This window comes from Jaminaea rosea (genome assembly GCF_003144245.1).
Source record: "Jaminaea rosea strain MCA 5214 unplaced genomic scaffold BDZ90scaffold_17, whole genome shotgun sequence".
Lineage (NCBI taxonomy): Eukaryota > Fungi > Basidiomycota > Exobasidiomycetes > Microstromatales > Jaminaea > Jaminaea rosea.
Genome location: NW_020289991.1, coordinates 23,188 through 48,548, shown reverse-complemented (window position 1 = coordinate 48,548; position 25,361 = coordinate 23,188). Strand labels below are relative to the sequence as shown.

Sequence of the window (25,361 nt, the reverse complement as noted above, 5' to 3'; positions counted from 1 at the left end):
CCAAAGTCAGCAATCAAGTCGACGTCGCACTCAAGTCGCCCTCGTTGCTGACCGCGAACAACTTCGACAAGACAAGGCACAATGTACGAGCACTCACACCACTCACACACAGAGCAGACGATGCTGGATGCAGGCTGGGCTCACCAAAGCGGAGAGCGGACTGACATCTCGGAATTGACCTTGCCTCCTTGACATGATCCTTAACACACACTTGCTCCCATTTCTGATTCGCGATCACGTATTCGTCAGCCCTGCTCACCATCCTCTGCTCTGCCTTGCTGCAAGCGCCTTCCGATGTCCTACCGCTGCGGCTGCTCTGCATGATCTCACACTCATCCGATCATCCCGCTCAGCTCAGCATGAGCACCTCGCTCCCCTCCCCCCTTCTCTCGCAACCCCTCCCGCTATCCGCCCGTCAATTCCTCTCGACCATCGCCTCGCTACCCACTTTCGACAATCCAGGTCCATCTCAAGGTGCGAATCATTCACAGCAACATCCAAGCAGACCCGCCTCCTCGCCCTCGCCCACCACCAGCTCGCCCGCGACCTCATCATCTGCCCAACCCACCAGCCCAATTCAACCCGCGCTCCCTCGCGGCGTCCACCAGAATCTCCGCGTAGCAGTAGGCGTAGTAGACTGCCTCATCGACCAGCTCTCCCACGAAGCACCTGCCCGCTCGAACGCTCTCGCTCGCCTCCATCTGGCAGCGGCAATCGAAGGCTGCAAGTTCGTGGCATGCACCCTCTTCTACCAGGACTGCTCGCAGCCACTCCTGCCCAATGGGGTCGCCATTCGCAGATTGGACCGACTCGTGGCCCTAGCCTGCTGGACGGCATGCTGGTTTCGACGCCAGAGACAGTTGCCCGAGCTAATCTGCCCGTATCAGGAATGTGTGTATGCCATTCAGCTCGTGGCAAAGGCGTTTGTGGAACATATTGAGTTGGAGCCGTTGCTGGAGGTGGTTACCAGAATCGAGCCGCATCATTATCTCGCCATGATGCGACATCAAGAGGCGAGGATATCCGTCTTTGATGCGATGGATAGGGGTGAGGGGATGGGCAAGAATGCGGCATATGAGTGGTTGAGTAGGACGGAGGCGTGGTTGAGTAGCCAGATGGAGGGGTTGGTTCGATTCAGGTTGTGGCTTGGAACGAGTAGCGAAGGAGAGGCGGAGGAGCAAGATGTCACGCCCGACGAGGAAGAAGCCAACACCCCCGCTGCAACCTCGACCACGATCCCCGACGCAGACGACAAGTCACCCACCATATCCTCCCCTTCACCAACAGAGGAAGTCATTTCCCCCACTCCCGTAGAGCCACCCAAATTGCCGCCACCAACACCCCCCGCCTCCCCTCCCATCAGCCCAGAGCCACTGCCCACCTCAACCCCCTGGTGGGTGCCCCCTCTTGGTCTCGAGCTCGCAAACATCAACGCCAGGACCCGCAGTATGGCCCAGCCCGGCCCCTTCACGCCGCGTAGCAGTGCCATGCGGGACGTGCGGCTCACACAGGAAGCAGTCAGTGGCGCATTGCTCGCCGGAGGGCTCATACCTATACCGCCGTCGCCATCTCCGCTGGTTGGGGTCCAAAAGAAGAAAAGGAAGAACAAGAAGGGGAAAGGAAAGAAGAACGGCGAAGGGAAGCAGACTTTTGATGGTCACACAGTCAAGTCGTGTTATGCAGCTGCCTGTATGAGTCCGGTCGCGTCGGCTGAGCCAGCGGCGTAGGTTGCGACTTGAGCTCTTCGGCTCACTCCTCCTCATTCAGCAATTATTGCCTCGCCATACCCTACTGACCTCCAACATCCAACCACCCCGAATTCAAGTTCGAGCTCTTTGCTTTGCTATGACTACTTCGGCCTCACCTACGCCCGTACGCCGCCGTCCTGCTCCCCTTCACTTCGGCTTTTTCGTCTTCCTCTCTTTCGGGCCGAGACCATCCTCGAAATGACGGCATCGAGCTGGCCAACAAGGATGCTATGAGCGTCGACTTGATCTGCTCTTCCTCAACTACTTGGCTTCATACACGCAAGCTGCCGCGAATCGTCATGCCGTCCGTTGTGCTCAGCATCATCAGCATCGCAATCATCTACTCCGTGTCCCTCTCCTCCTCACCCGCCCAAGCCGCACGCATCAAGCTGGGCAACTGCTACAAGCAAAAGTGCGTCTACGTCTGCGTCTCTGTCTGGCCTCTTTTCGCCTCTTTTCTCCCCAACCGCCTTCCATCACTGATACTCGCCATCCCACTCCCAGAAATTGCGATCCAACACACCTCGAGCCCTACTACATAGTCTTCGGCGACACGGACGTCCCTGACCTGCCTCTGCAGGTCAACTACTCTGGCTGCCTCTCCTTCCTCGCGGGAGCGCAGCCGTATACCAGGATGAACGTGTGCAGAGTACGTACGTGGCGCTACCTCTCGAGACATCACGTGTCCTGGCTACAGCAGCTGACCCTTGCTAATCTGGTCTGGTCTTCCTCGCGTCTTGGCCCCGCTCGCAATACAACAGGAGTCAAGCTGCACACAAGCATGCGATGCTGCAGATGTCGAAGGGGAGTGTGTCTCCTTGCCGGAGAACGCTGTTGAGGGGTCGATGTATAAGTGTTTGAGGCAGGTCAAAGAGAGGATGGAGACTTGTTGAATTGCAAAGCGCCGTCAAGATCTTTGCTTCCCGAGGGATGGGCGCACCGGCTGTCACACCCGCCCTGATTCCGGTGTACCGTATCCACAAGACTTACCAAGGGCTCGATCCACCACTTTACTCGGCTTTGCGTTGCTGCCGGCGAAATTGTGACGACTCAAAGTAGCCGGGCCGAGCGTTTCAGATACACAAAGCCCAATGAGTGGGCGCAGGGCATAGCTACTGTGCGCTGCAGTACAAAGCAAAGCGAGGACTCGCCTCACCTTCGCATCCCATTCACAGACATCACAACTAAACACCTGAGCATCACCAGCACCACGACCATGCTCTCCACACCGTCCCTTCTCATCTCTCTACTCTTGCTCCTCCTCTCCCACGCCGCCAGCCATAGCAACGCAGCACAAGTCAAGCTCGGCTGGTGCTACGCCATGAAGTTCGTGCGCGCGTCGACTTTCACCCTCAAGCTCACCTCATTACTGACTCCCGCTCATCGCCCCTGCACAGACACTGCAACGCGCTCGGAGGGTACAAGCAAGTCAATGGCGACTCGCAAGCCATTGATCAGCCCCTCTTTACGAACTACCCGAACTGCGCCTCCTTCCTGGCTGCGCCTGACCCGCCCGTCAAGCTGAATGTTTGTCAAGTGAGTTGCCAAAACACCGCATTTCAGGGTCTCCAGCCTCAGAGCACTGACATCCTTGTCCTTCTCACTCAGTCCGAGACGTGCGTCCAAGCATGCGATGCGGCCCACACGAGCGGAACCTGCGTTTCTGTGCCGGACAATGCTGCGCCTGGCGCGGCATACAAGTGCGTCAGGCGGGTGACGTGGTGAGCGCATGACTGTGGATGTACTGTAGTATCATCAGCGAGGCCGCCCATCGCTATCAATCCGAAGCCACGTACTGAACATATCCGCCGCCCGCTCGGAGATCACGCGTACGGCCCGCTCGCGAGCCTTTTGCGGGCCGCCGGCCTTGCAACTGGGGAGAGCCGATGAGATGAGTGGACTTGGCTCACTCTCACGCCATAGTATCTTCTCCCACACATCGACAGTTCAATTTCCTCCTCGCCTACTGTACCTCAACAAATGCAACCTCATCCTCTGCTCGCCGTCCTCTTCCTCAGCTTTCTCGCTTGCCTCGCGCTCAGCAAGCCCATCAAGCTTGGTGTCTGCTATGACAGGCGGTGAGCGGTCGCTCTTCCCGTCTCCTCCATGCTCATCATACGCTCACGTCCCACGCTCATATCCTCTGACCGTCCGCCCTTTTCGTAGCGGGTGCGACCCCAAAGGTCGAACTTTCGTCGTCTCAGGGGACGATGAAGCCATCGATCAGCCGTTGTTCGCCGCGCCCTTTTGCAAATCTTTCCTTAGCTTGCCCACGCCCAGCTGGACGTTTACACTTTGTCAAGTGAGTAGGCGTGGGCATGAAGTCCAATGGTGTGCGCATGAATTCACCGAAAGCGCCGCTGAATGGCTCGCTCGCCGTCTTACCGTGGCGGTTTCGAATGCTCGCCCGCCCATCCTTTACAGTCGGAGACGTGCGTGCAAGCCTGCGAGGGACCTTCTGCTTACGGCGACTGTGCCAATGTACCGAATGGCACACCGCCTGATGCGCGCTACAGGTGTTTGAGGAGGCTGAAGGCGTGAGGCGCCGTGCTCGGTCGTCAGCTCAGACAATCTTGTCACTCGTATGCTTCATCGTTTCGAAGCCGCGAGCAAAGTTGACATTGTTCACGAAGCGCGTTCTCGTGCTCAAGTGCTCCTGCACCAGAGCTGCACATCGACCCACGGAGTGCTCGAGCCGACTGAGCCCCCATTAGGGCCAGGATTCTGCAGAAGGAGGTGCGAAGGCGTGAGGTGGTAAGCTGTCTGCCACTCAGCTAGCCTCAGATGCGAACGTACCAGTGAATGGTTGTCCGAGGTGGTCCCTTGAATGTTAAAGCTGGTCGTACTTACGTTGCTCCTGCAGGCCAAGAGGAATAGAAGCTAAGCTCCTCGCGACATCGATATCACGCCACTCACCATCCTTCGATCCAGCCAAACCACATTTCGAGGTCCTTATCCTCGCACGGATCGCAGTAGAGACGTAGCTTGCCTCGAAATTTGCCGTCGAAGGCTGCGTAAGGTGCGGCGGATCAACACCGCGCCTTCTGTGTACAAGAAACTCATCCACGTTTACCGTACGTGCGCCAGGGCTCGGCGTCATCCCTCCAACTGATGGAGCCGTCGGTGTCAAGCCATTCTTCATAGACGCCATGAGCGGCTTGAAGGCTCAAGCAGTAGACGTGCGTGGTGTGGCAACGCTTGGGCGGTTGGAAGGGAGGGGAGACTTGATTGCGGGTGGGATTTGGACCAACATTGTGTCCTGGTAAGGGAGCAGCGGCGAGCGGCCAAGCGCAGGCGAGGGTCCAGTAAAGCGCAGTAATAAGCCGTTGGAGATGAGTGAAGAGCATTTGGTAAAGAAGACCTCTGGCTTGAGATAAGGCGCAAAAGCTCAGCAGCATCACTGGCGCGGTAGGTGCGGAATATCTCGCGCATCTTTGCTCATTCAGAGGCAGTGGCGCTCGCGGCGGCGGGACTGGCACGTTTTCGAAGGCGTCTACGACATGGCAAAACGGATAAATTCGTGACGACAGCGTCTGGGTCAGGGCGACATATCATAGCGAGCTTCGTCATCTCACAGCAGCCAGCGATCTGATCGTCACGAGGCTGAGCAACCTCATACTGCTGATGAGGCGTAGCCACATTCAAATGCACCAGACCTGGAAATCGACCCAGGGAGTGCTCGAACCGACCGACGCTCCGTTGGGACTAGGAACCTGCGAACGCGAAGAAGGAAGACCAATTGATCAGCAGATGACTCCGCCTCTCGCGGGTTGTACAGGAACGCACAAGTAGGCCAGAGTCTGAAGTACTGCCCTGAATGTTGGAACTCGTCGTGCTCATGTTGCTCCTAGGGGGCGATATAATTGAAGATCAGCAAAAGATTCTCTTGCTCGCGGCAACGCGCTCCTCACCATCCATTAGTCCAGCCGAGCCAGACGTCGATGTCATTGCCCTCGTCTGGATGGCATTCCAGGGTCAGCTTTCCGCGGAACTTGCGATTGAAGGCTTTGAGCGAGCAGGAGAGAGGTACGCATGATTAGCGGCGCGCTGGCTGCTCATCCGCAACGCTCATGAGGCCCACCGTAGGTGCGCCAGGGCTCTTTCTCAGAGTCCTCGACCCAGGTTATCCCGCCCTCATTGTGCACCCAGTATCCCTGGATGTTGTGGGCTAGTTGAATGCTGAAACAAAAGACGTGGGTGGTGTAGCAGCGCGAGGGCAGTTTGAAAGGGACGTACTCCCTCTTGGGGCCGAGCGAGGTGGCAGAAGTATTGTGATTGGATGAAGCTGATGCTGTGAGCAGCCAAGTGCACGCTATAATGCAGTGAAGCACGAGAGGCAGCATGTCAGCGTGGCGTGGGAGCTTTGCGTCTTGTAAGAGGTCGCAACTGAGATACGGGACACGAAGCCCAACTTCGCTGCGCTGGCGCTGATGACGAATTGGTTTGCTCGAGGACATTGCAGCCAGGTACTCAAAGTGCACTCGACAAATTGGAAATGACAATCAATTTGTGACGTTCTCAGGGTTGGGCACAGGCGAGCTGAGTGCTCACGCATCAGAGCTGCACATTGACCCACGGCATGCTGGAGCCGACTACGCCTCCCTCGGGGCCAGGGTTCTGCATAAGAGGAAAAGAGATGGTCGGGTGACTTTTCAAGCTGCAGGCACTTGGCATGGACGTACCAGTACGCCAACGTCCGAGGTAGTGCCCTGGATGTTGTAGCTTCTCGTACTGATGTTGCTCCTGCACTGGGGCCCAGCAAGGTCAGCGAGCTGCTCCTCGGCAACAACGCAAGTACGACACTGACCATCCCTTCGTCCAGCCGAACCAAATTTCGATGTCATTATTCTCGCTCGGGTGGCAGTAGAGGCGGAGGGTCCCACGAAACTTCTGGTTGAAGGCTGCTTGCGAGGCGAGCGAAAGGTGCGCGGTTTCAGAGAATAGACTGCTCTGACAGTATGACTTCTGCACGCTCACCGTAGGTGCTCCAGAGCGTTGCGTCCTCCATCCAACTGATCTCACCCTCAGAACGGACCCACTCGGAGAGGCACCGTGAGCAGCTTCAGCGCTCAAGCAGTAGACGTGAGTGGTACCGCAACGCGCAGGAGGCTTGAAAGCAGCGGGGCTTTGCCGAGAGAGGTGATCGGCGGGCTTGAGACTAGCATCGTGGTCGGCAGAGGCTACGGCGACGAGCAGCCAAGCACAGGCCAGCATGAAGTAGAGCGCGATATCGCCCATCCTTGCGAGCTTTGGGTGGTAACAAGTCCAAGTCGAGATAGGGTGCTGCGACTGGGTGGTACTGTAGAGTGACTACAAAGTGACTACATTCGGAGCAATTTGAAGTGCGCTACCCATCCCTACGGCGGTGCTCACGAAGGCATACGCGCTCAAATTGTCACGTTTACGATGTAACAGAGTCGATTGCTTCGTCGTACGGTAGGGGAAGGGTGCGAGGGCGCAACGAGCTAAGTGGTCTGACACCAGACGAAGAAGTCGACCCAGGCCGCACCGGAGCCCAGCGAACCGCCTTTGGGCCCAGGGTTCTGAGCGCAAAACGGCGAAGGTTGATCAGCTGAGCGGCTGACCGAGGTTCATTTTGAGCGGGCGCACCATTAAATCTGCGGCCAAGCCTTTGGCCTGAAGGCGTGAGCTTTCGGTACTGATGTTGCTCCTGCAACGGACAGGAACTGAGCAGCTGCGACGCTGCCCAAGCTTCGATGAGTAACTTACCATCCCTTTGCCCAGCCAAACCAGACGTCGAAGTCGTCGTGCTTGCACGTGAAGACAGAAGACATTCGTGTTGAAGCAGCGCAGAGGGGGGTGAAAAGGAAGGAAGCCCTTGTTAGGCCTGATTGGCAGTCCGCTCCGCCCTGTGTGGAATCAGTGGTGGTCGGCATAGCATGGGCGGCGAGGAAGGTAGCGCAGGCGGTAGCTGCAGAGAGGAGCACGACGAAACGCATATTGGTGGGCGCCCGCATGCTATGGTGGTAAGGACGGCAAATCGATGGTACGAGTCACTTGCCAGCACGTTGCGATTTTCCTGAGCGGCCTCTACATCACCGCGGCCTCTGGCAAGCCATTCCTCTTGGGTTGCCTCACAGCTCACAACGGGCCAATGCGGCTACATCGAGATCAAGACGGCCGGACATTGGACAGCGAGGAGAGTAGCATTGCGGACGGTGAATTAATGAAGAATGCCACAGCACAAAGGACAGCGCCAGGGCCGGAGGGCGCACGTGCTACGTAGAGTCACACCAGACGAAGAAGTCGCCCCAGGCCTCACCCGAGCCTAGTGAGCCTCCCTCGGGGCCGGGCTAATTGCGTGTAAAGATGGATCAGTCGAGCGCCGAGACTGCTTCATGAAAGGCAGACGTACCAGCAGCTTTGCATCCGGTCCCCTTACCTGAAGGTGTGGACTGCGAGTCGTGATGTTGCTCCTAAAACGGTACGGGTGGCAGAGAATGATTAGCTGCCCAATCGTTGCCTATCACCATTGGGCGACTCACCATCCTTTGATCCAGCCAAACCAGACGTCGAACTCGTCATTATCGGGCAAAATGCAGTGAAGGCGGACCGTGCCGCGAAACTTGCTGTTGAAAGCTGAGAAGTGGGTCAGACGTGAGTGAATGCTGTGTTCAAAGATCGTGGCCACAAGTCTGCTTCACCGTAGGTGCGCCAAGGCACTCGTTCGGCCTGAACAATCCAGGAGACATCGCCTTCGAAGGAGATCCATTCTTCCGCAATCTGATTTGCGGACTGGACATGGAGGCAGTAGACCTTTGTAGTGAAGCAGAGCATGGGAGGACGAAAGGGGACGTAGCCCGTCGGCCACTTGTCTGGGTTTGCACCCTGCGGAGGCCCGTCTTTGGAAGACATGACAGATGTCGCAAAGAGACCGGCCCAGGCCAAAGTCGCGCTCAGGAGCATAGTCAGCAGCATCATCGGCGGCGCGAGGTGTTAATGTTGTGGTCAAGAAGCCAAACCGATGATACGAGTGAGTGTCTGGCACGTTGCTCCTCCCCTCGATGACCACTATACCACCGCATAGTCTGACACACCTTCGCCCTGATCCAGCTCGAGACGGGCCGATGCAGCGACAGGAAGAGTACGACGGTCAAAGGGCATTCTTGGCGAGATAGGAAAGATACAACACATGTACGGTAAGGGCAGCGAGCTAGACCACCTGACACCATATGGCAAAATCGACCCAAGGCATGCCCGACCCAATGGACCCGCCCAAATGCCGACCCCACTGTCACGCGAGAGAAAGTTCGGGTCAGCAGAGGGCGTCGCTACCTTGACATCCTGCACACTGACCATGACTTTGCCGTCCGAGGTCTGAACCGCGACATTGTCGTCGACCGTAGTGATGTTGCTCCTGCGATTGGGTCGACAGTAGGCGGGATCAGCAAGAAGGGGATGACGGCAGAGCATGCGCGACTAACCATCCCTTGGTCCAGCCAAGCCAAACGTTGATGTACGAGTAGACGTCAGGACGACAGGTCATGCGCAGATTTCCTTTGAACTTTGCGTTGAAAGCTACGCGATGAGAAGAGGGGTGAGGGTTCTGCTTCACGGAATCTTGCGCACCCAAAGCTCACCATACGTGACCCAAGGATCTCCATCTTTTTGGTGAGTCCAGGAGATGGTGCCCTCCTTGGCTGTCCAATCAACTCCTCCGCCATCTTGGTCTGTCTCGACGGTCAGGCAGTATACGTTGCTCTTGAGGCAAAGCGTGGGCCGGTGGTAGGGGACGTACTTGTGCTTGACGGGCGCATGGGCAAGCTCCGAAGTGGGCAAAGCGCATGCGTTCCCGGCGAGGAGAGCCGCGAGGATGAGGTGAGGAAGTCCGAGGAAAAGCATGTTGATGTGTGATGCAGAGGTGTGGATGGGAGAAGAAACGCGCCGAGCTGAAGGAGAAAGCAAGGCAACAGCTGGCAAGGTGGCCTGACCACGGCGTTTGCTTCGTATTCATCGTCGCTGCACAGCCCGATGGGCGGAAGATGAGCGATACATGGCCTTTCGAAAGAAGGACAGAATGGCCGGTGATTGATCGCTTTACAAGTCAAGGGTGCGGGCCGCTTCGCGCAATGCCAGATCTCCCCTTCATTCAGTAGCACCGCCGCACCACTGAAAGATAAGGGGCAATTTGTCGATTTGCACTGGGATGCGGCGCGCAAACAGGGAATTCAATGGCACAGCGAGTCAGATGCACCACACGGCAAAGTCGACCCAAGCACGACCGCTGCCAATGGAGCCGCCATGAGTGCCATCCTTCTGCAAGTGCGCAAAGCCGAGGTCAGCCTGACTGCCATCTTGGCTTGTTGCTCGGTACGCACCAGCACCTTGCCGTCCGAGGACAACGCAGAGATATCGGGGTCGACTGTTGTCATGTTACTCCTACGATGTGTTGCGCGCGATTAAGTTGAACATTCTCCGCTGAGCGCCACATGCATGCTCACCATCCCTTGGTCCAGCCGAACCAGACGTCAAAGTACGAGTAGAAGTCTGAACGACACGACATGCGTAGCGTCCCCTTGAACTTTCCATTGAAAGCTGGAAGAGCGGTCAGAAGAGGGATCAGAGACATTCTGACCTCTTGAAATGCTTTTTGTTGGCTTACCATAAGTCTTCCAAGGCAGTCCCGGCTCCTGCTGAATCCACGATGGTTTACCCTCGGGGACGGCCCACTCGCGATCACCATGCTCGCCCGTCTGAACGGTCAAGCAGTAGACGTTGCTCTTGAAGCATGGGTCAGGGTGACGAGGGATGTGTGCGCGAATGGCGAGCTCAGCGGGCATAGCCCGTGTTTTGACCGCGAAGAGCAGCGCGCAGATGAGGGCGAAGAGGCTGGCAGGGAGCATTGTTTTGGGAAGACGATGGGTTGTTGGGCGCAAGACGGGAGAGACGAGAGAGGAGGGGCCGGCGAGGTTGACATACCTAGAGGGACCCACATTGGGGCCACACGTTTGCACACACCTCGCTGCTACATAGCGCTCGTGAATGCAATGCCGTTCGGCGGTAGACAAACAATATGGAACCTCGTCAACCGCGAGCGAGATTACCGCCGCCCGCCCAACGCAATGGCGGCGTCGGAGCTGGCCTCGGGAGCAGCCACGTGGCCACATCCGTCGGTCGACTCGAGGGTCTACTCCACCTTAGCTCGTTTTGGTCCCTCGCTTCTCGTCCAGCGATCCACCCAAAACATCTCACGAGCACGGTGGCACGACGGATGGCCGTCATGGGCAACCATGAGGCGCGCTTGCTGGACCGCCAGGCCGCCTCTTCTCGCCGAATAAGCTACGCACGCTTTGAGCGCAAGAGTGGAGAGGGCAATCGAATTCAAGGCGAGGCAAAGGATCACGACGGGTTGCAGAGTCACGACGCAGCGAGCTAAGGGTTCTGGCACCACACCGCAAAGTCCACCCAAGGACGACCGCTTCCAATGGAACCTCCATTGAGATGAGGGTTCTGTGGATGCGCGGGAGGGACAAGCTAGTCAGCGTCGGCGCTACCCTCTGATCGCTGCTCTGAACGTACCAGCATCTTGCCGTCCGACGTCATGCCTTGCACGTTGTTGGAAGCTGTGGTCATGTTACTCCTGCGAAAATACGCGAGTCAGCCAAGGCCTTTGTAGCGGGCCGGCCTCTTCTCACCATCCCTTGGCCCACCCAAACCAGACGTCAACGTCGTCCGACAGCCCTCGGCACGATATGTACAACGTTCCACGAGCTTTGCCGTTGAAAGCTGAGCCAGAATCATCATTGTCAGCAGCAAGACGGACGGCGAAAAGTCAAATCTGCCCCAGCTCACCATAGGTGCGCCACTGGCCGCGAGAATCAGTTTCAGTCCACGAGAGCACCCCATCATGACCTCCCCAAACGCCGATAAGGCCACGAGAGGCTTGTACGCTTAGGCAATAGACGTTATCCCTCTCGCAACGCGCAGGGCGCTGCAATGGGACGATGCCGTGACCGGTAGGAGCGCCGATGGACCCGCGAGTTTGGAGGGTAGTTTCGACGGCGGGGGCAGCCAGCACGCCAAGGTCGAGAAGACAGAAGCAGGCGAAATACAGGATCGCTTTGAGAAGCATCATGTGTTGGTGCGAGGTAGATGATGTGGTGGGAGAGGAAGAAAGAAGGAAAGCCGAATTCATCCTCGAGTCAGAGCTCAGCACTCGCCCTCGTCGCCACGCCACTCTGTCGCCGCTACTATGTTCGGCACCCAATGAGTCGACCGTCGGGCCGCAAAGGTCACGCCACAATGGAGCTCGCCCTCGGACTTCACACGATCAGGCCATCCACTCCTCCATCTCAGCGTTCCCCGCCCTTCGCCGACTCACGAGCTGCATCAAGAGATGCATTGGTACAAGCTCCGCACGATGGAACGATGGACAGCATTCTCAAGCGTTCAAGTCGAGGTGAAGGGGATGATCGAATTTGAAGAGACAGAGCCAGTAAATCGCCGGAGCCACGACGCAGCGGGCTAGATGTTGTCACACCACAGTACAAAGTCGACCCAAGGAGTGCCGCTTCCTACGGAACCACCCTTGAGCTCAGGGTTCTGCGTACGTACGCCCGGTGGGAGGATAGTCAGCGTGGCGCTACCTCTGCTCGCGGCTCTGAACGCACAAGCCGGCCGTCGTCCCCTGTGAAGCCTTTGATCTCGTGGGAGACCGTAGTCATATTACTCCTGCGAGCGCACGCGCGTTAGTCAACGCATGGATCTGGAGCAAGTTCGCCGCCTCTCACCATCCCGCGACCCATCCGAACCAGACGATCACGTCGCTGACGCCGTTCTGAAACCCATTGCACGACAAATGGAGCACTCCGCGAGCTTTACCGTTGAAAGCTGGAGCGAGAAGACCTTCGTCAGCGCGCAGTCGTTGGCGGAGCCCCCACGCCACTTGCTCACCAAAGGTGCGCCATCGGCCTTGTGGATCGTCTTCAATCCACGAAACCTTTCCACCCCCAGGAGACCAATCGCCGAAGTTTCTGTCACGAGTGGCGAAGACACTGAGACAGTAGACGTTGCTCTGCACGCAACGGGTAGGGCGCTGAAAGGGAATGATGCCCTTGTGGCTGGGAATTCCGCGGTCGCGAGCCTCGATAGACGTGACCGTGGGTACAGCCAGCACGCTGCCGATGATGCCAAAGAGGCAGGCGCAGGCGAACGACAAGAGCGTGTGGAGGAGCATCGTGGGTGGGTAAGGCAGGTGACGTTGTTGATGCCAAAGGAAGGAGAGAAGCCGATTCGGTTGTCGAGCCAGCGGTCAGCAAATCACTCGCCACCAGTCTGTCGTCGCAGCTGCGGGGGGGTGGCTTTGCTCGGTTTGCAACGGGCCGAATGTCGGGCCGCAATTGGCCGCGACTGTCATGCTGCGATCAAGCTCGCGCCAAAGCTTCACGATTTCTCGGGCCGAAAGACAAAGATACGATGCTCGGACAACTCAGTCGTCGGCACAGCGAACGACAAAATCAGCCCAGGGCTGACCAGAGCCCACAGCCCATCCGTGCGGTCCAGCATTCTGCGTAGCGCAAGGCGTTGGTGAGCTCTCCCGTTCTCACTGTTGGGATCGACAGGCCAATACGCCGCACGCACCACTCTCTTACCGTCGGACGTGCTGCCATCTAGGTTGGTGCTTGTCGTACTCATGTTACTCCTACGAGGCGATGAGGCAGTAATGCCGAGTAAGAAGGAGGCTCTAGTCGCTGGGCAACGGATCTCACGCGACTCACCATCCCTTCGTCCAGCCGAACCAGACATCAAGATACTGAATGTCCGAGTTGACGCAGGATATGGAGAACGTCGCTCGAAACTTGCTGTTGAAGGCTACGGTCGGAACGGCGTGCGCGCGTCAGAGTCAGAGGAAGTCGCACTTCTCTTGTCTCTCGCTCTCACCAAAGGTGTGCCAGTGGTCGTCAGCCGTATCGTCGCGCCAAGAGATGACGCCCTCTTGGTGAAAGAAAAATGGCTCGGGGCTACCTTCCACAGTGAGGCAGAAGACATTAGTGGTGTGGCATCGCGCAGGCCGCTTCCAGTTGGTGTAGCGAGCGGCTAGGTCCCTGCCGTCAGCCTTGACTGTGTCAATGGACATGGGCGAAGGGACTGCAAGCGCCAGGCCAATGGCGCAGAAGTAGATGGCGGCGAGGTAGAACAACTTGGTGAATAGCATCGTGTAGGATGGGACGCAAAACGAGAGGGAATGGTGTGGTGGCGGGTCAAGATGTTCGAGGCAGCAGCATCTGTCTTATGCCCTGCTCAGCGTCTCGTCTTCAGCGCTCCAGTACGGTGCCGCTGCTGGCGATAAGCAGCTGTGTAGCCGCTCGCGCTCAGCTCAATCGGTATCGGGCCGACAAGAGTTCCAAGTCTCGGTCATGGTCACGGTCACGTTGGCTCCCATTCCGATCGCAGTACTTTGGGACCGCAATACGACTGCAGTGGCCTCTCAAGCATCGACACACCAGACAGCAAAGTCGACCCAGGGCATGCCTGATCCAACGGCTGCGCCATGCACGCCGGGCAGCTGCGCGCACGAGAGGGTGGTGAGCATTTGGAGCTGACCTGGCTCTCGTTCCGGATGCACGCACCATCATCTTGCCGTCAGAAGTCTTGCCTTCGATGAAAGGCGCCCTGGTACTCATGTTACTCCTGCGACGCGACGCCGTACAGTCAGCAAGGTCGACACATCTTGCGGTCAAGGCGACGATGCTCACCATCCCTTCACCATGCCAAGCCATATGTCGACGTCCTGATATCCAGTCGGCCCACAATTGACGGGCAATGTACCACGGAACTGGCCATTGAAGGCTTAAAGAGACTGCGCGGTCAGTCTACATTCGACTCCTCCCGCCTCGTTTGCGCTCCTCACCCGCGGTACGCCAATTATCTCCAACTTCACCCTCAATCCAGGATATCTTGCCGTATGCATCACGAAATGGCAGGGGATCGCCGCGACCCGTCGAGACCGTGAGGCAGTAGATGTTGTTCGTGTGGCATCGCGCCGGATGAACAAAGGGGATGTAGCCATGCTGCGAAGGGCCGATGATTCTGCGAGCAGCCAGGTCCGCTATATCGGTCGTGGAGGTGTTGGCGAACACTGCGGGGACGGCAAATGTGTAGCCGAGCGTGCAGGCGTAGGCTGCCAAAAAGAGGAGGTCTGTGAAGAGCATCGTATGTGTTGAGGTTGATGTGTTGGGCGAGCCTGTAGGTTCGATCAGCAGCGACTAGAGAAGGGCAAGCAGATGGCCCGTTGCAAGTCGGGTTTTCGTCTCGACATCGTCCGATGTTCACGGCCACGAATATCTCGCCGTCATTGTCGAGCCGCCTAAACGCGTCTCGAGCCGAACCGTACCACACCGCAGGGGACGGCGAGTCTTTCTCATTGGCTTATGAAGGGGCGGCCCGCCGGGTGAGGCGGCACTCTCCGAGCTATAGGACTAGTCAAGCACGCGCAGAAGGGAAGAGGCATCAAGATAGATTTCAGTGGTGGTTTACGCGCTCAACATTGATGGAAATGAGGGTCCTATCCCTCTCGGACCACTAGGCGTAGGAGCGGCGCCGTGCTCAGGTGATACACCAGACATCAAAGTCGACCCAAGGCGTGGAAGAGCCCAGGGATGTGCCTTGCGCGTGTGGGTTCTGCAAAAGTCCTGGACGTTAGCATCTGGCTGTCGCATGCTATCCATCACGCTAATGCACGCACCATCGACTGGTCGTCGGAGCTTCTAGCCTGGAGGAGCGTGCTGATCGTACTCATGTTGCTCCTGCGAGAACGCGTGAGTGGCAGGATCCTCGCGCCCTGCCTCGAGCTACTCACCAACCCTTGACCCATCCAAACCAGATGTCGAGGTCCTGATAGCCCTGCTTGCCGCAGTTGATGGGCACCGTCCCGCGGAACTTGCCATTGAAAGCTGGCGGCATGGTGCGTCAGCGGGGCAGAGGAGGGGTGGTCACTTTTTGGATTACTAACCATACGTGCGCCATCCCGTTGCCTGACCTCCTGTGATCCAGGTAATGGCGCGTTCGGGATGGAGAATGTTGCGTGGCAGACCCTGGGACACGTCTACAGTAAGACAGTATGTCTCCGGCTTACCACACGCAGCGGGACGCGGTATGGTGGCGCGCGCAGTCATTGTCTTTGAAGTGGCGGCGCCACAGAGGCCAGCGAAGATCACTGCGAGGTGAACGAGCTTGGTGGCGAGCATCGTAAGTTTTCGGGTTGGGACGATGATGAGCGGGTGGGGGAGAGGCAAGGAGCAGAGACAAGAGGGAAGCGAGGCAAATTGCTGTAGAATGGCTGGCTGGCCTGGGTCATGGGCGTACGTCACGCTCACCTTGAAGCCGCTGGGTCATGAGGGGGCCAATCCTGCCGCCCAGCTAGAGCAAAAGGGCGCGGGAGTCGCGGCCCGTCTCGCTACTCGATCCTCAAGCGGCGCATTTAGACGGGGAGCAAACGCAGAGCAAGTTCATTGAAAATACCGCCGCGAGGTAGTAGCAACGCCTCAGTGCCGAGGCAATCTATTCGACACTGCCACCTCATTGACATCAAAAGTCCTTGCACCACGCGATAAAGTCAACCCACTTCTGCGCGGAAACAATGGCGCCGTGGCCTCGCTACATATAGCATGCCACATATCAGTCTCTGGCAAACATCGCTTCCTGCCGCTCTTCTCACTCACAAGCGTCTGCCCATCCGTAGCCTGTGCAATACCAAGGTCGGTGCTCAGGGAGATGTAGCTGCTACAGTACGGAGAGGCAAGCGTCGCGAGACGCGGGTGTGTCAGGATCAGGACCTTGCGTGCGCCCGTGTCTGCGGCGCACTCACTTGCCACCAACAGAGTAGCCCCAGTTTATATGCACTTTGTTCGCCTCTGTTCGATTGAGGTTGCAGTACAAGTCGGCGTCACCTGAGCTGATGGCTGCGGAACCGTAAGCGGCACGGCGGAGAACTTAGCGTGTACGTCTTGCCTCGCCTATCTCGCTTTGCGAGAACCCACTCTTGAAGGCTGCGCGCGAAGGGGGGGGGAGGCGAAGGGAGCCAAGACGCGGGGGGGGGGGGGGGGGGGGGGGGGAGGGAGACGGGTCAGTATGAAGGGACGAAGCAGTCGTGAAGGAGTATGGGAGCCAATTTACGGACCCCAGGTTCGCCACCTAGCGTCGTCGTGCGTGTAGACCCACGCAACGTTGCCGCGCGGGTGAACGGGTCCTAGAGCGCGCCTGTCTAGCTGGAGGCTGTGCAAGCGAGAGAGAAAACTGCTAAGCTCACAGCTGACGACTCTACATGTACTTCGCTCCCAACATACGTGAGGCAGAAGATGTTCGTCCCAAGGCAGGCCTTCGGGGTCGTCGAGGGAATAAAGCGACGCTCGACTTCGATGGAGGACGACCTGTTCGTGATGGAGAGGGTGCGTGTGTCGACACTATCTAGTGGAACGGTCGCCGCCAGGCCGAGGGCAATGAAAGCAACGAGGGTGATCAGTAGCGTTGAGAGCATCGCAGTCTGCAGTTGCATGGTGGCGATGTGAGCAGTTGTGGGTTGGAGGGAAAGAGGAATTATGGCGAGGCGAGCCTGGAACGTGCACGGTACTGTAAAATTGGGAGGGTCGAGGGTTGGCGGTCTGCCGTACGAGAGTAGGTGACATATCGGGCCGGAGCGGCACGAAGGTGAAGTGGAAAGGCGTGACAGCCACGCCTTGACTACCAATCTTTGCAGAATACCGTGAAGTCGACCCATGGGCGAGTCGACACGAGCACTCCTCGTTCGTGCTGGGAGATTGTCAGCACAGCACGGTGTACCCTGATCGTAGACATCGCTCACCAACGTCTGTCCGTCTGAGGCAAGCCCCTGGACCAGGCCTTTGCTTAGAGCAAGATAGTTGCTGAATGGCGGCATGTAAGTGTACGTCAACGATTGCTGCTGGTAAACGCAACTGCAGCACACACCTCCCGCCGTTCGTAGCACAACCCCAACTGATCCTCGCGTGGTTGTCTTCGGTCTTGTTGCCGCGACAGTAGAGGTCTGCCTCTCCGGAAGTGGTAGCTAACAACAACGCGGCTCAATGAAAGGTCGATGAGCACTCGCTCGAGCTCAAAATGACGTACCATCAAATGCTGCGGAGTAAGAGGAAAGTTGAGCGGTGATGGTGTGGGAGCGGCAGAGCCTCGTGCTCACCCCAGATGCCCCAGTCTATGCCCTGACGGGCCTGCCAGGCAATATGTCCTCGTACCTTCAGACCTTGCAAGGCGTGATTAGCCGTCTGCAAGCTTAGCACGTCGGAAGAGGCAGGGAAGGTGAGCTCTTTGTTGGCTTCATGAGCGGTCGTGAGGGATGAACTGACGTTAGACAGAAGACGTTCGTTTCACCACACGCTTTGGGCCATCTTGGAGGTACGAATCGTGGAGCGACCATGCTCATGACGCTGTGAGAGGCAGCTCGAGAGCAGGTCACAAGCGCTGCTATCGGTAGTATGAGAAGAGCGGAGAACATCATCATGCGAGTAAGATCAGTGGTACAGAAGCAAGAAGGGGAGACGGAGGCGGGCGGTGTGCTCTTCGGAGATGTCTGACATTGTTCCGGAGTCCCACCGCCTTCGCCCGCAGCAGAGAGCAAAGGACGATGCAAAGGCGACCCCGCTGCCCTTTTGCTCAATAGTCCTCGCAGAAGACGATAAAGTCGACAAAGGGCACGTTCGTCTTAATGACGCCGCGTTTTCGCTGCGAGCACCATGTCAGCACGCCGAACCTTCGAAGAGGAGCTGATGCTCACCAAGGTCTGTCCATCAGAGGCGAGAGCTTCTGCCAAGTTGGAGCTGACGGGGAGGTACGAGCTGAGTGAACGTGCGTCAGTGGGGGCGCGAAGGCAACGCCATTGCTACCGCCATCGCTGGCTGCTCCTCACTTTCCGCCACGGGTAGCGAAACCGAAGTTGACTCGCACGATGCTGTCGAGGCAGTTGAGGTCTATGTCGCCCGAGACAAGGTCTAGCGAGCGTGGCAGTGAGCGAGGAGCAGTCTCTTTGGGTGCAGGCCACGCACCGTCGAAGCCTGAGAAGCACAGAACCGAGTCAGCTTCAGTAAATGAGAACACACCGCGAACTGACCGTACGTCCTCCAATCAAGCTCCTGATCGGCAATCCAGAGCAAGTTACCTCGAACATTTTCAGCTTGTAGAGCTTTGTTGCCCCGCTGTACGCTGAGGATGCCAGCATCAGTGACTGTCGTACCGTACATTTCCGGTCCGCCCTTTCGCGCACTCACGTGAGGCAAAAGAGGGAGGTTCCGTTGCACACCTCTGGAGGTTGAGGTGTCACGAAGCGCTTTGCAAGTTTGAGGGCCACGCTCGGGGTTGCCAGGGAGGAGAATGCTGTCAGCGCTCGGAGAAAGAACAGAGCGGGGGGCTTGCGCATTATGATTGTCAAGCTGTAGGGCGAGTGGCAACAAAGTTGAGAAGGAGACGATGAGACGATTCGAGAGCAATGTGCAGAACAGGAGGAAACGAGGGGAGCAAGGCTCGGCGGATTGCTGCGGCTGGTTTTTGTCAGCGACCTGCCAGAGCAAAGGCAAACATTATTGCCATGCCAAGTCACAGATAGGCCTTGCACCATACGACGAAAGTCACCCACTCCAGCGAAGTCTTGATTATGCCTCCGGTGTTCTGTTGCGCAGACAGCCAGCGAGCGCGCTTCAGCCGGCGAGCGGAATGAGTGGAGAATTGAGCCAGGGCTCACGAGACCCTGACCGTCCGAGGAGAGCCCTATGACCAATGCGTTGCTGAGCGTCAGGTTGCTCCTGTCAGGTCGGTGCAAACAGAGCTTAGACAAACCCAGCGTCTCAAAATGGAGGCACTGACTCACGTCTTCCACCTGGTGAAAAACCAGCTGATATGCGCATGCTCTTTCGGTGCCCTGGGATCCTTGCAATAGAGGTCAAAGTCTCCGGAGGCCGTATCTGGAGATGACACCGCGTCAGCCGAGAATGCATCACGATTCCGGCCCTGACCCACCATTGAATCCTGCCGACAACATGCCGCGCCGCTGTGGTCAACAGTGCTCGAGTGGTCGACTCTGTCATTCAGCCCGCACTCTCACCGTAGGTGCGCCAACTCCATCGCTTCTGCACATCCATCCAGTTCACATTACCTTGTACGGTCCAATTCTGAAAAGCATCATTCGCCGTCTGTAGACTGTTGGCGGCGCGTGGGACGTAAGTTGCTAGCAAGACAGAGCCAGTCTCTTGCTCCTACGCACGTCAGGCAGAAGATGGTGTTGTTCGTGCATGCCAGCGGAGGCTCAGGGGAGATGTAGCGTGGGTCGAGACGGTTGATAGCGCGACCGCCACGAATCGTTGCGCTCAAGGCCAGTAAGGTGGCAAAGATGAGAGCTACTTGCCGGCTAGGCATGGTCGATACTGTACTGCACAGATGGGAATGGGTGGGTATAGTAAGACGAGGAGCGAAGACACGCGCGAGAGGCGGTACCGCTGGCAGGGTCTCTTGAATTGCCGAGGAGCAATGGGTGGGTAGACGGGCATGTTTAAGACTGGAGCCAAAGCAAGAGGCCCCGTCGTCTGAGCACGGAATAGCCTCCCCGCTCAGAAGTCCTTGCACCACACGGCGAAATCCACCCAGACCTGCTGCGTCGTAAGCACGCCTCGCTGATCCTGCCCGAGCGGAAGCAAGAGCATGTCAGCCAGCCGTTCGCAAACGATCCGGGGGTGGGGGGCAGGGCAGTGCAGCGCAACGCAGAATCTTCTGACCATCCGATGCGTGTCCCTCGGTCAGATTCTTGTCCATGGCGAGATAGCTCCTGGTGCGGTGCGGTGCGGTGCGTGCAACGACAGCGGGCCAGGCAGAGGTCAGGTCGAGTCACTCCGTGCGTCGTAGCAGGATGGGCACGGGGCACTCACGTTCCTCCGTTGGTGGCCAGGCCAAAGTTGATGTGAACATGGTCTTTTGGATCCTTGCTGTTGTTGCAGTTCAGGTTGACATCGCCCGAGTCGGTGCCTGCGGTGCGAGAGAGGAGGGGGAAAGGAAAAGGTTAGCGCGCATGTAAGCGTGCACTGTGCTGCGTCACATGAAGGGCGTACCAAGGAAAGCTGCGACAGGCCGTCAGGGCTAGCCGGTCAGTAGAATCTCAAGCGCGGTCACGCACCGCTCTCACCAAAGGTGCGAAAGGCTCCGCCGTCGTGCGTCACCGACCAAGCCGCATGTCCGCGCACTTGTACCGTAGTGAAGGCGTTTTTCCCAAGCTGTACACTGTGGATGCGGCGGGAGGCAGCGGCTGAGCGGCAGAGTGCCTCTTTCTCAAATGGAGTCTTCACTCACGTGAGGCAGAAGATGTTGGTGATCCCGCATGCCGTGGGAGGATGCGGGCGATTCAAGGCAGGTCGCGGCGGAGTAGGATCCTTGTGGCCGGGCCTTCCATTGCCATTGCCGGCTCGCGGCGCCCTTGCGGAGACAATGAGGGCGAGGAGAGCAGTCAGGGCTAGAGTGATGAGGTGCACCATTGCTCGAGCGGTAATGGTGGCGGTCAATGTTGACATGTGCATTCAGAAGCAAGAGCGCTACGAAGCAGCGAGGCCGGCAGTGTTAAGAGTATCTCCGGTGCGGGAGCGGGAGGGCCAAGGAGTGGCGGCGGAACCGTAGCAAGAGAGCAAAGTCGCTTCTGATGCCCTTTGACCCTGGGTTCGGCGCTGCGAGACTTCGATCAGAAGTCCTTGCACCACACGATAAAGTCCACCCAGACCCGCTGCGTCGTAAGCACGCCCCGTTCGCGCTGATCGAGCGGAGGGAAACAGGATGGTCAACTGGCCGCAAACATTTCGAGTGCGCAGCGCAGCAGATACCTGTATGAGCGCAACTCACAATGTACTAACCATCCGAGGCATGTCCCTCGGTTAGATTTTTGTCCATGGCGAGATAGCTCCTGGCGACAGGCCAGACAGGGTTGGGGTAAGCTTTGGCCTACGTGATCGACTAGCGTCAGCAGCGGGGACTCACGTTCCTCCGTTGGCGGCAAAACCGTAATTGATGTGAACATGATCTTTTGGATCCTTGCTGTCATTACAGTTCAGGTCGACATCGCCCGAGTCGGTAGCTACGAGATGTTTCAACCACGGGCGAGACGGTCACCGCGGTGATTAGCGAGCAAAAGATGGAATGGCACGATGATAGCGCACCAAGGAAAGCTGCAACGTTGGCTTATGCTGGCTCTGTCAGTGGTACAGTGGGAGCTATTGCAGTCACCACACTTCGCTCACCGGTTGTGCGCCAGGCTCTGTTATCGTGCTTCACTGACCAAGCAGCATGCCCTCGCACTTGCACACCAGTGTAGGCATTTTTGCCGATCTGCTCGCTGCGGGACGCGAAGCGACTTGGGTCAGCATCGCCGTGTTGCTCTGTTGGGTGCTGTTTGCGTACGTGAGGCAGAAGATGTTGGTGTCCACGCATGCCCGGGGTGGGTTCAGAGGTCTGGTGCTCGCCTTAGGATTGATGGGGTTGCTTGGTCGCCCCTTGCCTATGCCCCCCTGTTGGGCCTCGACGAAGACAACGATGGAAGATAAAGCAGTCAAGGCTAGCGCGAAAAGGTGCATGATGCTACGAGAGCGATGATAAGATTGGGTGTGAATTCAGAAGCAAGAGGGCGGGGAGGGCTGACCATGTGAGGAATAGGTCGGGCGCGAGCCGCGGAGGGCCGACGGGGAGCGTTGGCAGCAAGCAGCAAACGATATGCCTTCAACACATCCTTCTGCCCCCGCGCAACAGTCTTTGCACCAAGCAAGGAAGTTGAGCAATGGATGCGTGTCCTGGTGGGCCCGCAGGCTGCATGTCCTTGGGTGCAGTTGGCGGTTGAGGCTTGGTGCCCCGGATGCGGTGCGTTGGCTGCGAGGTCTGTCGACTCGTGGTAGTGGTGGTGGGGGCCCGATGGAGTGACCATCAGGAGAAATTTTTCTTCGACTTCAGCTCGATGAAGTAGGGGTCTTCCTTGCGAGCCCCACGGCTGAGGCGACGGAAGAGCTCGAGCTTGGTCTGCATGACCGTCCAGCCGCGCGCATCCGCCAATAGGTATTTGTATGCCCAGGAAGGTCGTCTTCGCCTTGCCCATGTCGGCACCGGCCAGCAAGCTGTCGAGAAATTCATCCTCGCTCCCGTTGCTCTTCCTCAGGGGCCTGTCGATGCGATGTAGCGGTGTGCGACCAAAAGTAGCCATAGCCTCGTTGATGCAGAGCTGCATGGCCTTGCTCACCGCGAGACTCAAGCGATGCCACGTGACGGCAGACCTATAATCGTCGAGAGGGCGATATGCATACCATGGGTCGCCCTTGTCGTCCACGGAAAGCAAGAGGCAGTGAGCTTCGCCGGCTGCGGGGACTCGCTGGGTGCTCGAGCGCCTGTTCTCCGAGAAAACCGTGACGCGGCCGTTCTTTGCGCCGCCAATTCGCGCAAAGCTACCTCGAGCCATTGAGCAGCCGAGGAGACGCATGGCGGATGGCATCGAGCCGGACTGAGAGGCGGGACTATGGTTGCGCCAGCCTTGAAGGTGGGGCGGCGCATGGGCCAGCACGACGTCGACGTCCGCCTGGCCAGCGTATTCGCCGATGATCCTGAGGAAGGTGTGGCGTACTTGATGATCGTCGGCAACGCTGCGAGGCCATTTGGTCACTACGCTCGCCGTGTCCGTCTCGACGAGGATGTCATGAAGCGCAATAACCCTTTCTTCCTCCAGCCTGCCCATGAAAGGCGCCAGAGGAGCCGACGCGTAGGAGCGCTCCGTGAGGTACAATGTGCACCTGACGCTCGTCGCGGGCGCCATAATTTCCAGCCCGGGCTCGTGAACGGCTTCTGTGGAAAGATCAAGCATCGAGGATGCGCCCGAGAAGCAGCTCGGCAGAGCGATGACCCATGCCTTGCCAGCTCCTTTGAGGTCGCACCTGATATTAATGTTCCACCCAGCGTCGACCGACCTCATCAGCCCCACGATTGCCCTGCACGCCAGAGTCATGTCGCCCACTCCGGTATGCAGCAGGAAGTCGAGATGACCGTTGTCGCTACGCGGAGCTTCCTTCCTGCGGGCGTCACGGCGACCAATGAATGACCGCACGGCGTTGGAGAAGCAGTTGGTGGCATTGACTCCTCCGACATCAGCGCGTCGCGGGCCAAGCTTCGAAGCGAGAAAGTCGTCGTACTTTTTGCCCTTGCTCATTGGTATGCGCCAGCGGAACGAGTCGGCAAGCTCCTTCGCGCCGATGTAGGCGTACGTGAAGGCCACGGGGTCCAGCTCCGAAAGTCTGCCCTTTGACATGTCCATGACCGAGGCGGCGTAGCGGTGGAAGGTGATGCAGTCCCGGACACCGAAGGTGACGTGCGTCAGAACTTCGTGCGCATCGTCCCATGCCGTGTAGAGAGGGGGCCTTGACTTTCCCTCCGCGGTCTCCGTCGCTTGAGCGGCCGAGTGTCCAAACTCCCGTTGGGGCCCACTGAGTGTCACGCCATTGTAGAGGTTGACGACGAACCCTGCATGCGTAAGGTCAGTCAACGTCAGAACCTCTCAGCCTTGCTTTGCTCTTCCAGCTACGGTAGCAGACTCACAAAAGACGGGGCTGCTCATGAACAGCGTCTTGAGGTACGTCGCCATGTGAGGCCAGTTGACGAGCAGGGGAGGCTTAAAGGGGAGAGTGGGAACGTCTCGGGCCGAGTCCATCCACGCGAAGACACCAGGAACAGCAAACTCGGCGTGGATCTTGATGAACGCCTCTGGCTGAGAAAAGAATGGCATCGTGTACTCGGCGTCGATGCACCATCCAAGAGCCTCGTACGCCTCTTTGATCGCGTGTAGAATGGGCCACAGGGCGCGGACATCGGCGGCCTTGGCCTCAGCGATTTGCTGGAAAACATTGGACATTTTTGGAGTGGACAAGTTCAAGGAGACGGTGCGAGGAAGGCTGGGGCTGCTTCGAGAGGAAGGTAGCCTTCGTTGAGCCACTCTTGAGACCTGCGTACTTGTTGACCGTGAAGAAGCCGTGAGCATGGCGGCGTCGTAGCGGGAGGTGAAGGACTCGACTTTCGGTGGTGCGCAGCCGGTGCCACTGCCTCGCCTCGCCTTGCTCTTGCTAAGAGGGGGCCCAAGTGGAGACGGTAGAGACGTTCGAGGAGGGCTCATGGGGAGGCGACGTCGTGTAGTGCAGGGCGAGTACAAGACGTGCTGATCATCTACTTGGATGGCCGCGCACGGTGGTGATGATCGCCTGGGGGCTCGCGACATCGTAGAAGCGGAGAGGGGAGTTGTGCGTAGCTCACCGTCTATTGTGTTGACCTTGAGCTACGCTTCATAGCCTGACAAGACTGGCACGGTGCTGGCCGGAGTGGCACTGGTTTTGAGAGTGAGTAAAGCTTGAGGTCGATGTGCATGCACTGAAGGAGGCAAGGAGAGTCAGCATCAGCGCGAGCGTGACCGGGGATTAGCAGGAGCCATCAAGCCCACTCACCTTGCAGGCGCAGCAGCCAGCTTCGTCGCGTTTGCTTTCGCTGGAATCTGTAGTGCCAGAGAAGGAGGGCTACTGTAGCTGTCGATGACGTCGAGCTCTCTACAAAATGTGGCCATAGAGCTCTTTTGCG

The 25,361-nt window shown here is 57.9% G+C and overlaps 14 protein-coding genes across 14 annotated transcripts; 5 read left to right on the top strand and 9 right to left on the bottom strand.

Annotated features, from left to right (window-relative positions):
• The first annotated feature begins 186 nt into the window (after positions 1–186).
• Positions 187–1,853, top strand: BDZ90DRAFT_87739 (hypothetical protein). The gene has a single exon (XM_025509907.1). It carries the CDS (start codon positions 321–323, stop codon positions 1,725–1,727), a length of 1,407 nt encoding a protein of 468 aa, XP_025359486.1. The 5' UTR covers positions 187–320; the 3' UTR covers positions 1,728–1,853.
• On the top strand, positions 1,854–2,803 carry BDZ90DRAFT_87740 (hypothetical protein). Its single transcript, XM_025509908.1, has 3 exons — positions 1,854–2,160; positions 2,253–2,397; positions 2,510–2,803. Exons 1-3 carry the CDS (start codon positions 1,979–1,981, stop codon positions 2,639–2,641), a joined length of 459 nt encoding a protein of 152 aa, XP_025359485.1. The 5' UTR covers positions 1,854–1,978; the 3' UTR covers positions 2,642–2,803.
• A 161-nt stretch (positions 2,804–2,964) lies between these two features.
• On the top strand, positions 2,965–3,547 carry BDZ90DRAFT_228583 (hypothetical protein; the record flags this gene model as incomplete). Its single annotated transcript, XM_025504819.1, has 4 exons — positions 2,965–3,074; positions 3,146–3,284; positions 3,312–3,448; positions 3,499–3,547. The coding sequence occupies 4 exons, from the start codon at positions 2,965–2,967 to the stop codon at positions 3,545–3,547; spliced, it is 435 nt and encodes a 144-aa protein (XP_025359484.1).
• Positions 3,548–4,555: 1,008 nt separating this feature from the next.
• On the bottom strand, positions 4,556–5,145 carry BDZ90DRAFT_234494 (hypothetical protein). The gene is made up of 2 exons (XM_025507036.1): positions 4,665–5,145; positions 4,556–4,605 (listed from the first exon to the last, which is right to left on the bottom strand). The coding sequence occupies exon 1, from the start codon at positions 5,093–5,095 to the stop codon at positions 4,808–4,810; it is 288 nt and encodes a 95-aa protein (XP_025359483.1). The 5' UTR covers positions 5,096–5,145; the 3' UTR covers positions 4,556–4,605; positions 4,665–4,807.
• Positions 5,146–5,389: 244 nt separating this feature from the next.
• On the bottom strand, positions 5,390–6,986 carry BDZ90DRAFT_228582 (hypothetical protein; the record flags this gene model as incomplete). Its single annotated transcript, XM_025504818.1, has 9 exons — positions 5,390–5,461; positions 5,535–5,595; positions 5,660–5,753; positions 5,830–5,902; positions 5,985–6,039; positions 6,325–6,365; positions 6,431–6,491; positions 6,556–6,649; positions 6,788–6,986. The coding sequence occupies 9 exons, from the start codon at positions 6,984–6,986 to the stop codon at positions 5,390–5,392; spliced, it is 750 nt and encodes a 249-aa protein (XP_025359482.1).
• A 227-nt stretch (positions 6,987–7,213) lies between these two features.
• On the bottom strand, positions 7,214–7,543 carry BDZ90DRAFT_262731 (hypothetical protein; the record flags this gene model as incomplete). Its single annotated transcript, XM_025508524.1, has 3 exons — positions 7,214–7,291; positions 7,359–7,419; positions 7,479–7,543. 3 exons carry the CDS (start codon positions 7,541–7,543, stop codon positions 7,214–7,216), a joined length of 204 nt encoding a protein of 67 aa, XP_025359481.1.
• Positions 7,544–7,987: 444 nt separating this feature from the next.
• Positions 7,988–8,624, bottom strand: BDZ90DRAFT_262730 (hypothetical protein; the record flags this gene model as incomplete). Its single annotated transcript, XM_025508523.1, has 4 exons — positions 7,988–8,062; positions 8,125–8,185; positions 8,255–8,338; positions 8,401–8,624. The coding sequence occupies 4 exons, from the start codon at positions 8,622–8,624 to the stop codon at positions 7,988–7,990; spliced, it is 444 nt and encodes a 147-aa protein (XP_025359480.1).
• A 243-nt stretch (positions 8,625–8,867) lies between these two features.
• On the bottom strand, positions 8,868–9,915 carry BDZ90DRAFT_87691 (hypothetical protein). Its single transcript, XM_025509906.1, has 4 exons — positions 9,350–9,915; positions 9,194–9,287; positions 9,066–9,126; positions 8,868–9,000 (listed from the first exon to the last, which is right to left on the bottom strand). Exons 1-4 carry the CDS (start codon positions 9,609–9,611, stop codon positions 8,923–8,925), a joined length of 495 nt encoding a protein of 164 aa, XP_025359479.1. The 5' UTR covers positions 9,612–9,915; the 3' UTR covers positions 8,868–8,922.
• Positions 9,916–9,953: 38 nt separating this feature from the next.
• Positions 9,954–10,612, bottom strand: BDZ90DRAFT_262728 (hypothetical protein; the record flags this gene model as incomplete). Its single annotated transcript, XM_025508522.1, has 4 exons — positions 9,954–10,025; positions 10,088–10,148; positions 10,211–10,304; positions 10,372–10,612. The coding sequence occupies 4 exons, from the start codon at positions 10,610–10,612 to the stop codon at positions 9,954–9,956; spliced, it is 468 nt and encodes a 155-aa protein (XP_025359478.1).
• Positions 10,613–12,276: 1,664 nt separating this feature from the next.
• BDZ90DRAFT_87650 (hypothetical protein) lies at positions 12,277–13,412 on the top strand. Its single transcript, XM_025509905.1, has 2 exons — positions 12,277–12,315; positions 12,405–13,412. The coding sequence occupies exon 2, from the start codon at positions 12,469–12,471 to the stop codon at positions 13,297–13,299; it is 831 nt and encodes a 276-aa protein (XP_025359477.1). The 5' UTR covers positions 12,277–12,315; positions 12,405–12,468; the 3' UTR covers positions 13,300–13,412.
• Positions 13,413–13,675: 263 nt separating this feature from the next.
• BDZ90DRAFT_87516 (hypothetical protein) lies at positions 13,676–14,877 on the top strand. The gene is made up of 2 exons (XM_025509904.1): positions 13,676–14,293; positions 14,421–14,877. Exons 1-2 carry the CDS (start codon positions 13,932–13,934, stop codon positions 14,719–14,721), a joined length of 663 nt encoding a protein of 220 aa, XP_025359476.1. The 5' UTR covers positions 13,676–13,931; the 3' UTR covers positions 14,722–14,877.
• Positions 14,878–15,314: 437 nt separating this feature from the next.
• On the bottom strand, positions 15,315–15,873 carry BDZ90DRAFT_281863 (hypothetical protein; the record flags this gene model as incomplete). Its single annotated transcript, XM_025509403.1, has 3 exons — positions 15,568–15,873; positions 15,454–15,514; positions 15,315–15,389 (listed from the first exon to the last, which is right to left on the bottom strand). Exons 1-3 carry the CDS (start codon positions 15,669–15,671, stop codon positions 15,315–15,317), a joined length of 240 nt encoding a protein of 79 aa, XP_025359475.1. The 5' UTR covers positions 15,672–15,873.
• Positions 15,874–16,832: 959 nt separating this feature from the next.
• On the bottom strand, positions 16,833–17,715 carry BDZ90DRAFT_234491 (hypothetical protein). The gene has a single exon (XM_025507035.1). It carries the CDS (start codon positions 17,641–17,643, stop codon positions 16,972–16,974), a length of 672 nt encoding a protein of 223 aa, XP_025359474.1. The 5' UTR covers positions 17,644–17,715; the 3' UTR covers positions 16,833–16,971.
• Positions 17,716–22,181: 4,466 nt separating this feature from the next.
• BDZ90DRAFT_87333 (hypothetical protein) lies at positions 22,182–25,308 on the bottom strand. Its single transcript, XM_025509903.1, has 3 exons — positions 25,232–25,308; positions 24,336–25,157; positions 22,182–24,260 (listed from the first exon to the last, which is right to left on the bottom strand). Exons 2-3 carry the CDS (start codon positions 25,006–25,008, stop codon positions 22,321–22,323), a joined length of 2,613 nt encoding a protein of 870 aa, XP_025359473.1. The 5' UTR covers positions 25,009–25,157; positions 25,232–25,308; the 3' UTR covers positions 22,182–22,320.
• Between the last annotated feature and the right edge of the window lie 53 nt (positions 25,309–25,361).

Bases quoted from the DNA above. Each gene is read 5' to 3' on its own strand.
- BDZ90DRAFT_87516 (XM_025509904.1), top strand. From the start codon at position 13,932: ATGGGACGCAAAACGAGAGGGAATGGTGTGGTGGCGGGTCAAGATGTT. The intron at 14,294-14,420 runs GTGAGCATTTGG...GACGCCGTACAG, and splicing joins GCTGCGCGCACGAGAGGGTG to TCAGCAAGGTCGACACATCT.
- BDZ90DRAFT_87740 (XM_025509908.1), top strand. From the start codon at position 1,979: ATGAGCGTCGACTTGATCTGCTCTTCCTCAACTACTTGGCTTCATACA. The intron at 2,161-2,252 runs GTGCGTCTACGT...TCCCACTCCCAG, and splicing joins GGCAACTGCTACAAGCAAAA to AAATTGCGATCCAACACACC. The intron at 2,398-2,509 runs GTACGTACGTGG...GCAATACAACAG, and splicing joins CCAGGATGAACGTGTGCAGA to GAGTCAAGCTGCACACAAGC.
- BDZ90DRAFT_87650 (XM_025509905.1), top strand. From the start codon at position 12,469: ATGGATCTGGAGCAAGTTCGCCGCCTCTCACCATCCCGCGACCCATCC.
- BDZ90DRAFT_87333 (XM_025509903.1), bottom strand. From the start codon at position 25,008: ATGTCGCGAGCCCCCAGGCGATCATCACCACCGTGCGCGGCCATCCAA. The intron at 24,261-24,335 runs GTGAGTCTGCTA...TTACGCATGCAG, and splicing joins CATGAGCAGCCCCGTCTTTT to GGTTCGTCGTCAACCTCTAC.
- BDZ90DRAFT_87739 (XM_025509907.1), top strand. From the start codon at position 321: ATGATCTCACACTCATCCGATCATCCCGCTCAGCTCAGCATGAGCACC.
- BDZ90DRAFT_234491 (XM_025507035.1), bottom strand. From the start codon at position 17,643: ATGCCGCCATTCAGCAACTATCTTGCTCTAAGCAAAGGCCTGGTCCAG.
- BDZ90DRAFT_234494 (XM_025507036.1), bottom strand. From the start codon at position 5,095: ATGCTCTTCACTCATCTCCAACGGCTTATTACTGCGCTTTACTGGACC.
- BDZ90DRAFT_87691 (XM_025509906.1), bottom strand. From the start codon at position 9,611: ATGCTTTTCCTCGGACTTCCTCACCTCATCCTCGCGGCTCTCCTCGCC. The intron at 9,288-9,349 runs GTGAGCTTTGGG...CTCATCGCGTAG, and splicing joins AGATCCTTGGGTCACGTATG to CTTTCAACGCAAAGTTCAAA. The intron at 9,127-9,193 runs GTTAGTCGCGCA...ACCCAATCGCAG, and splicing joins CTTGGCTGGACCAAGGGATG to GAGCAACATCACTACGGTCG.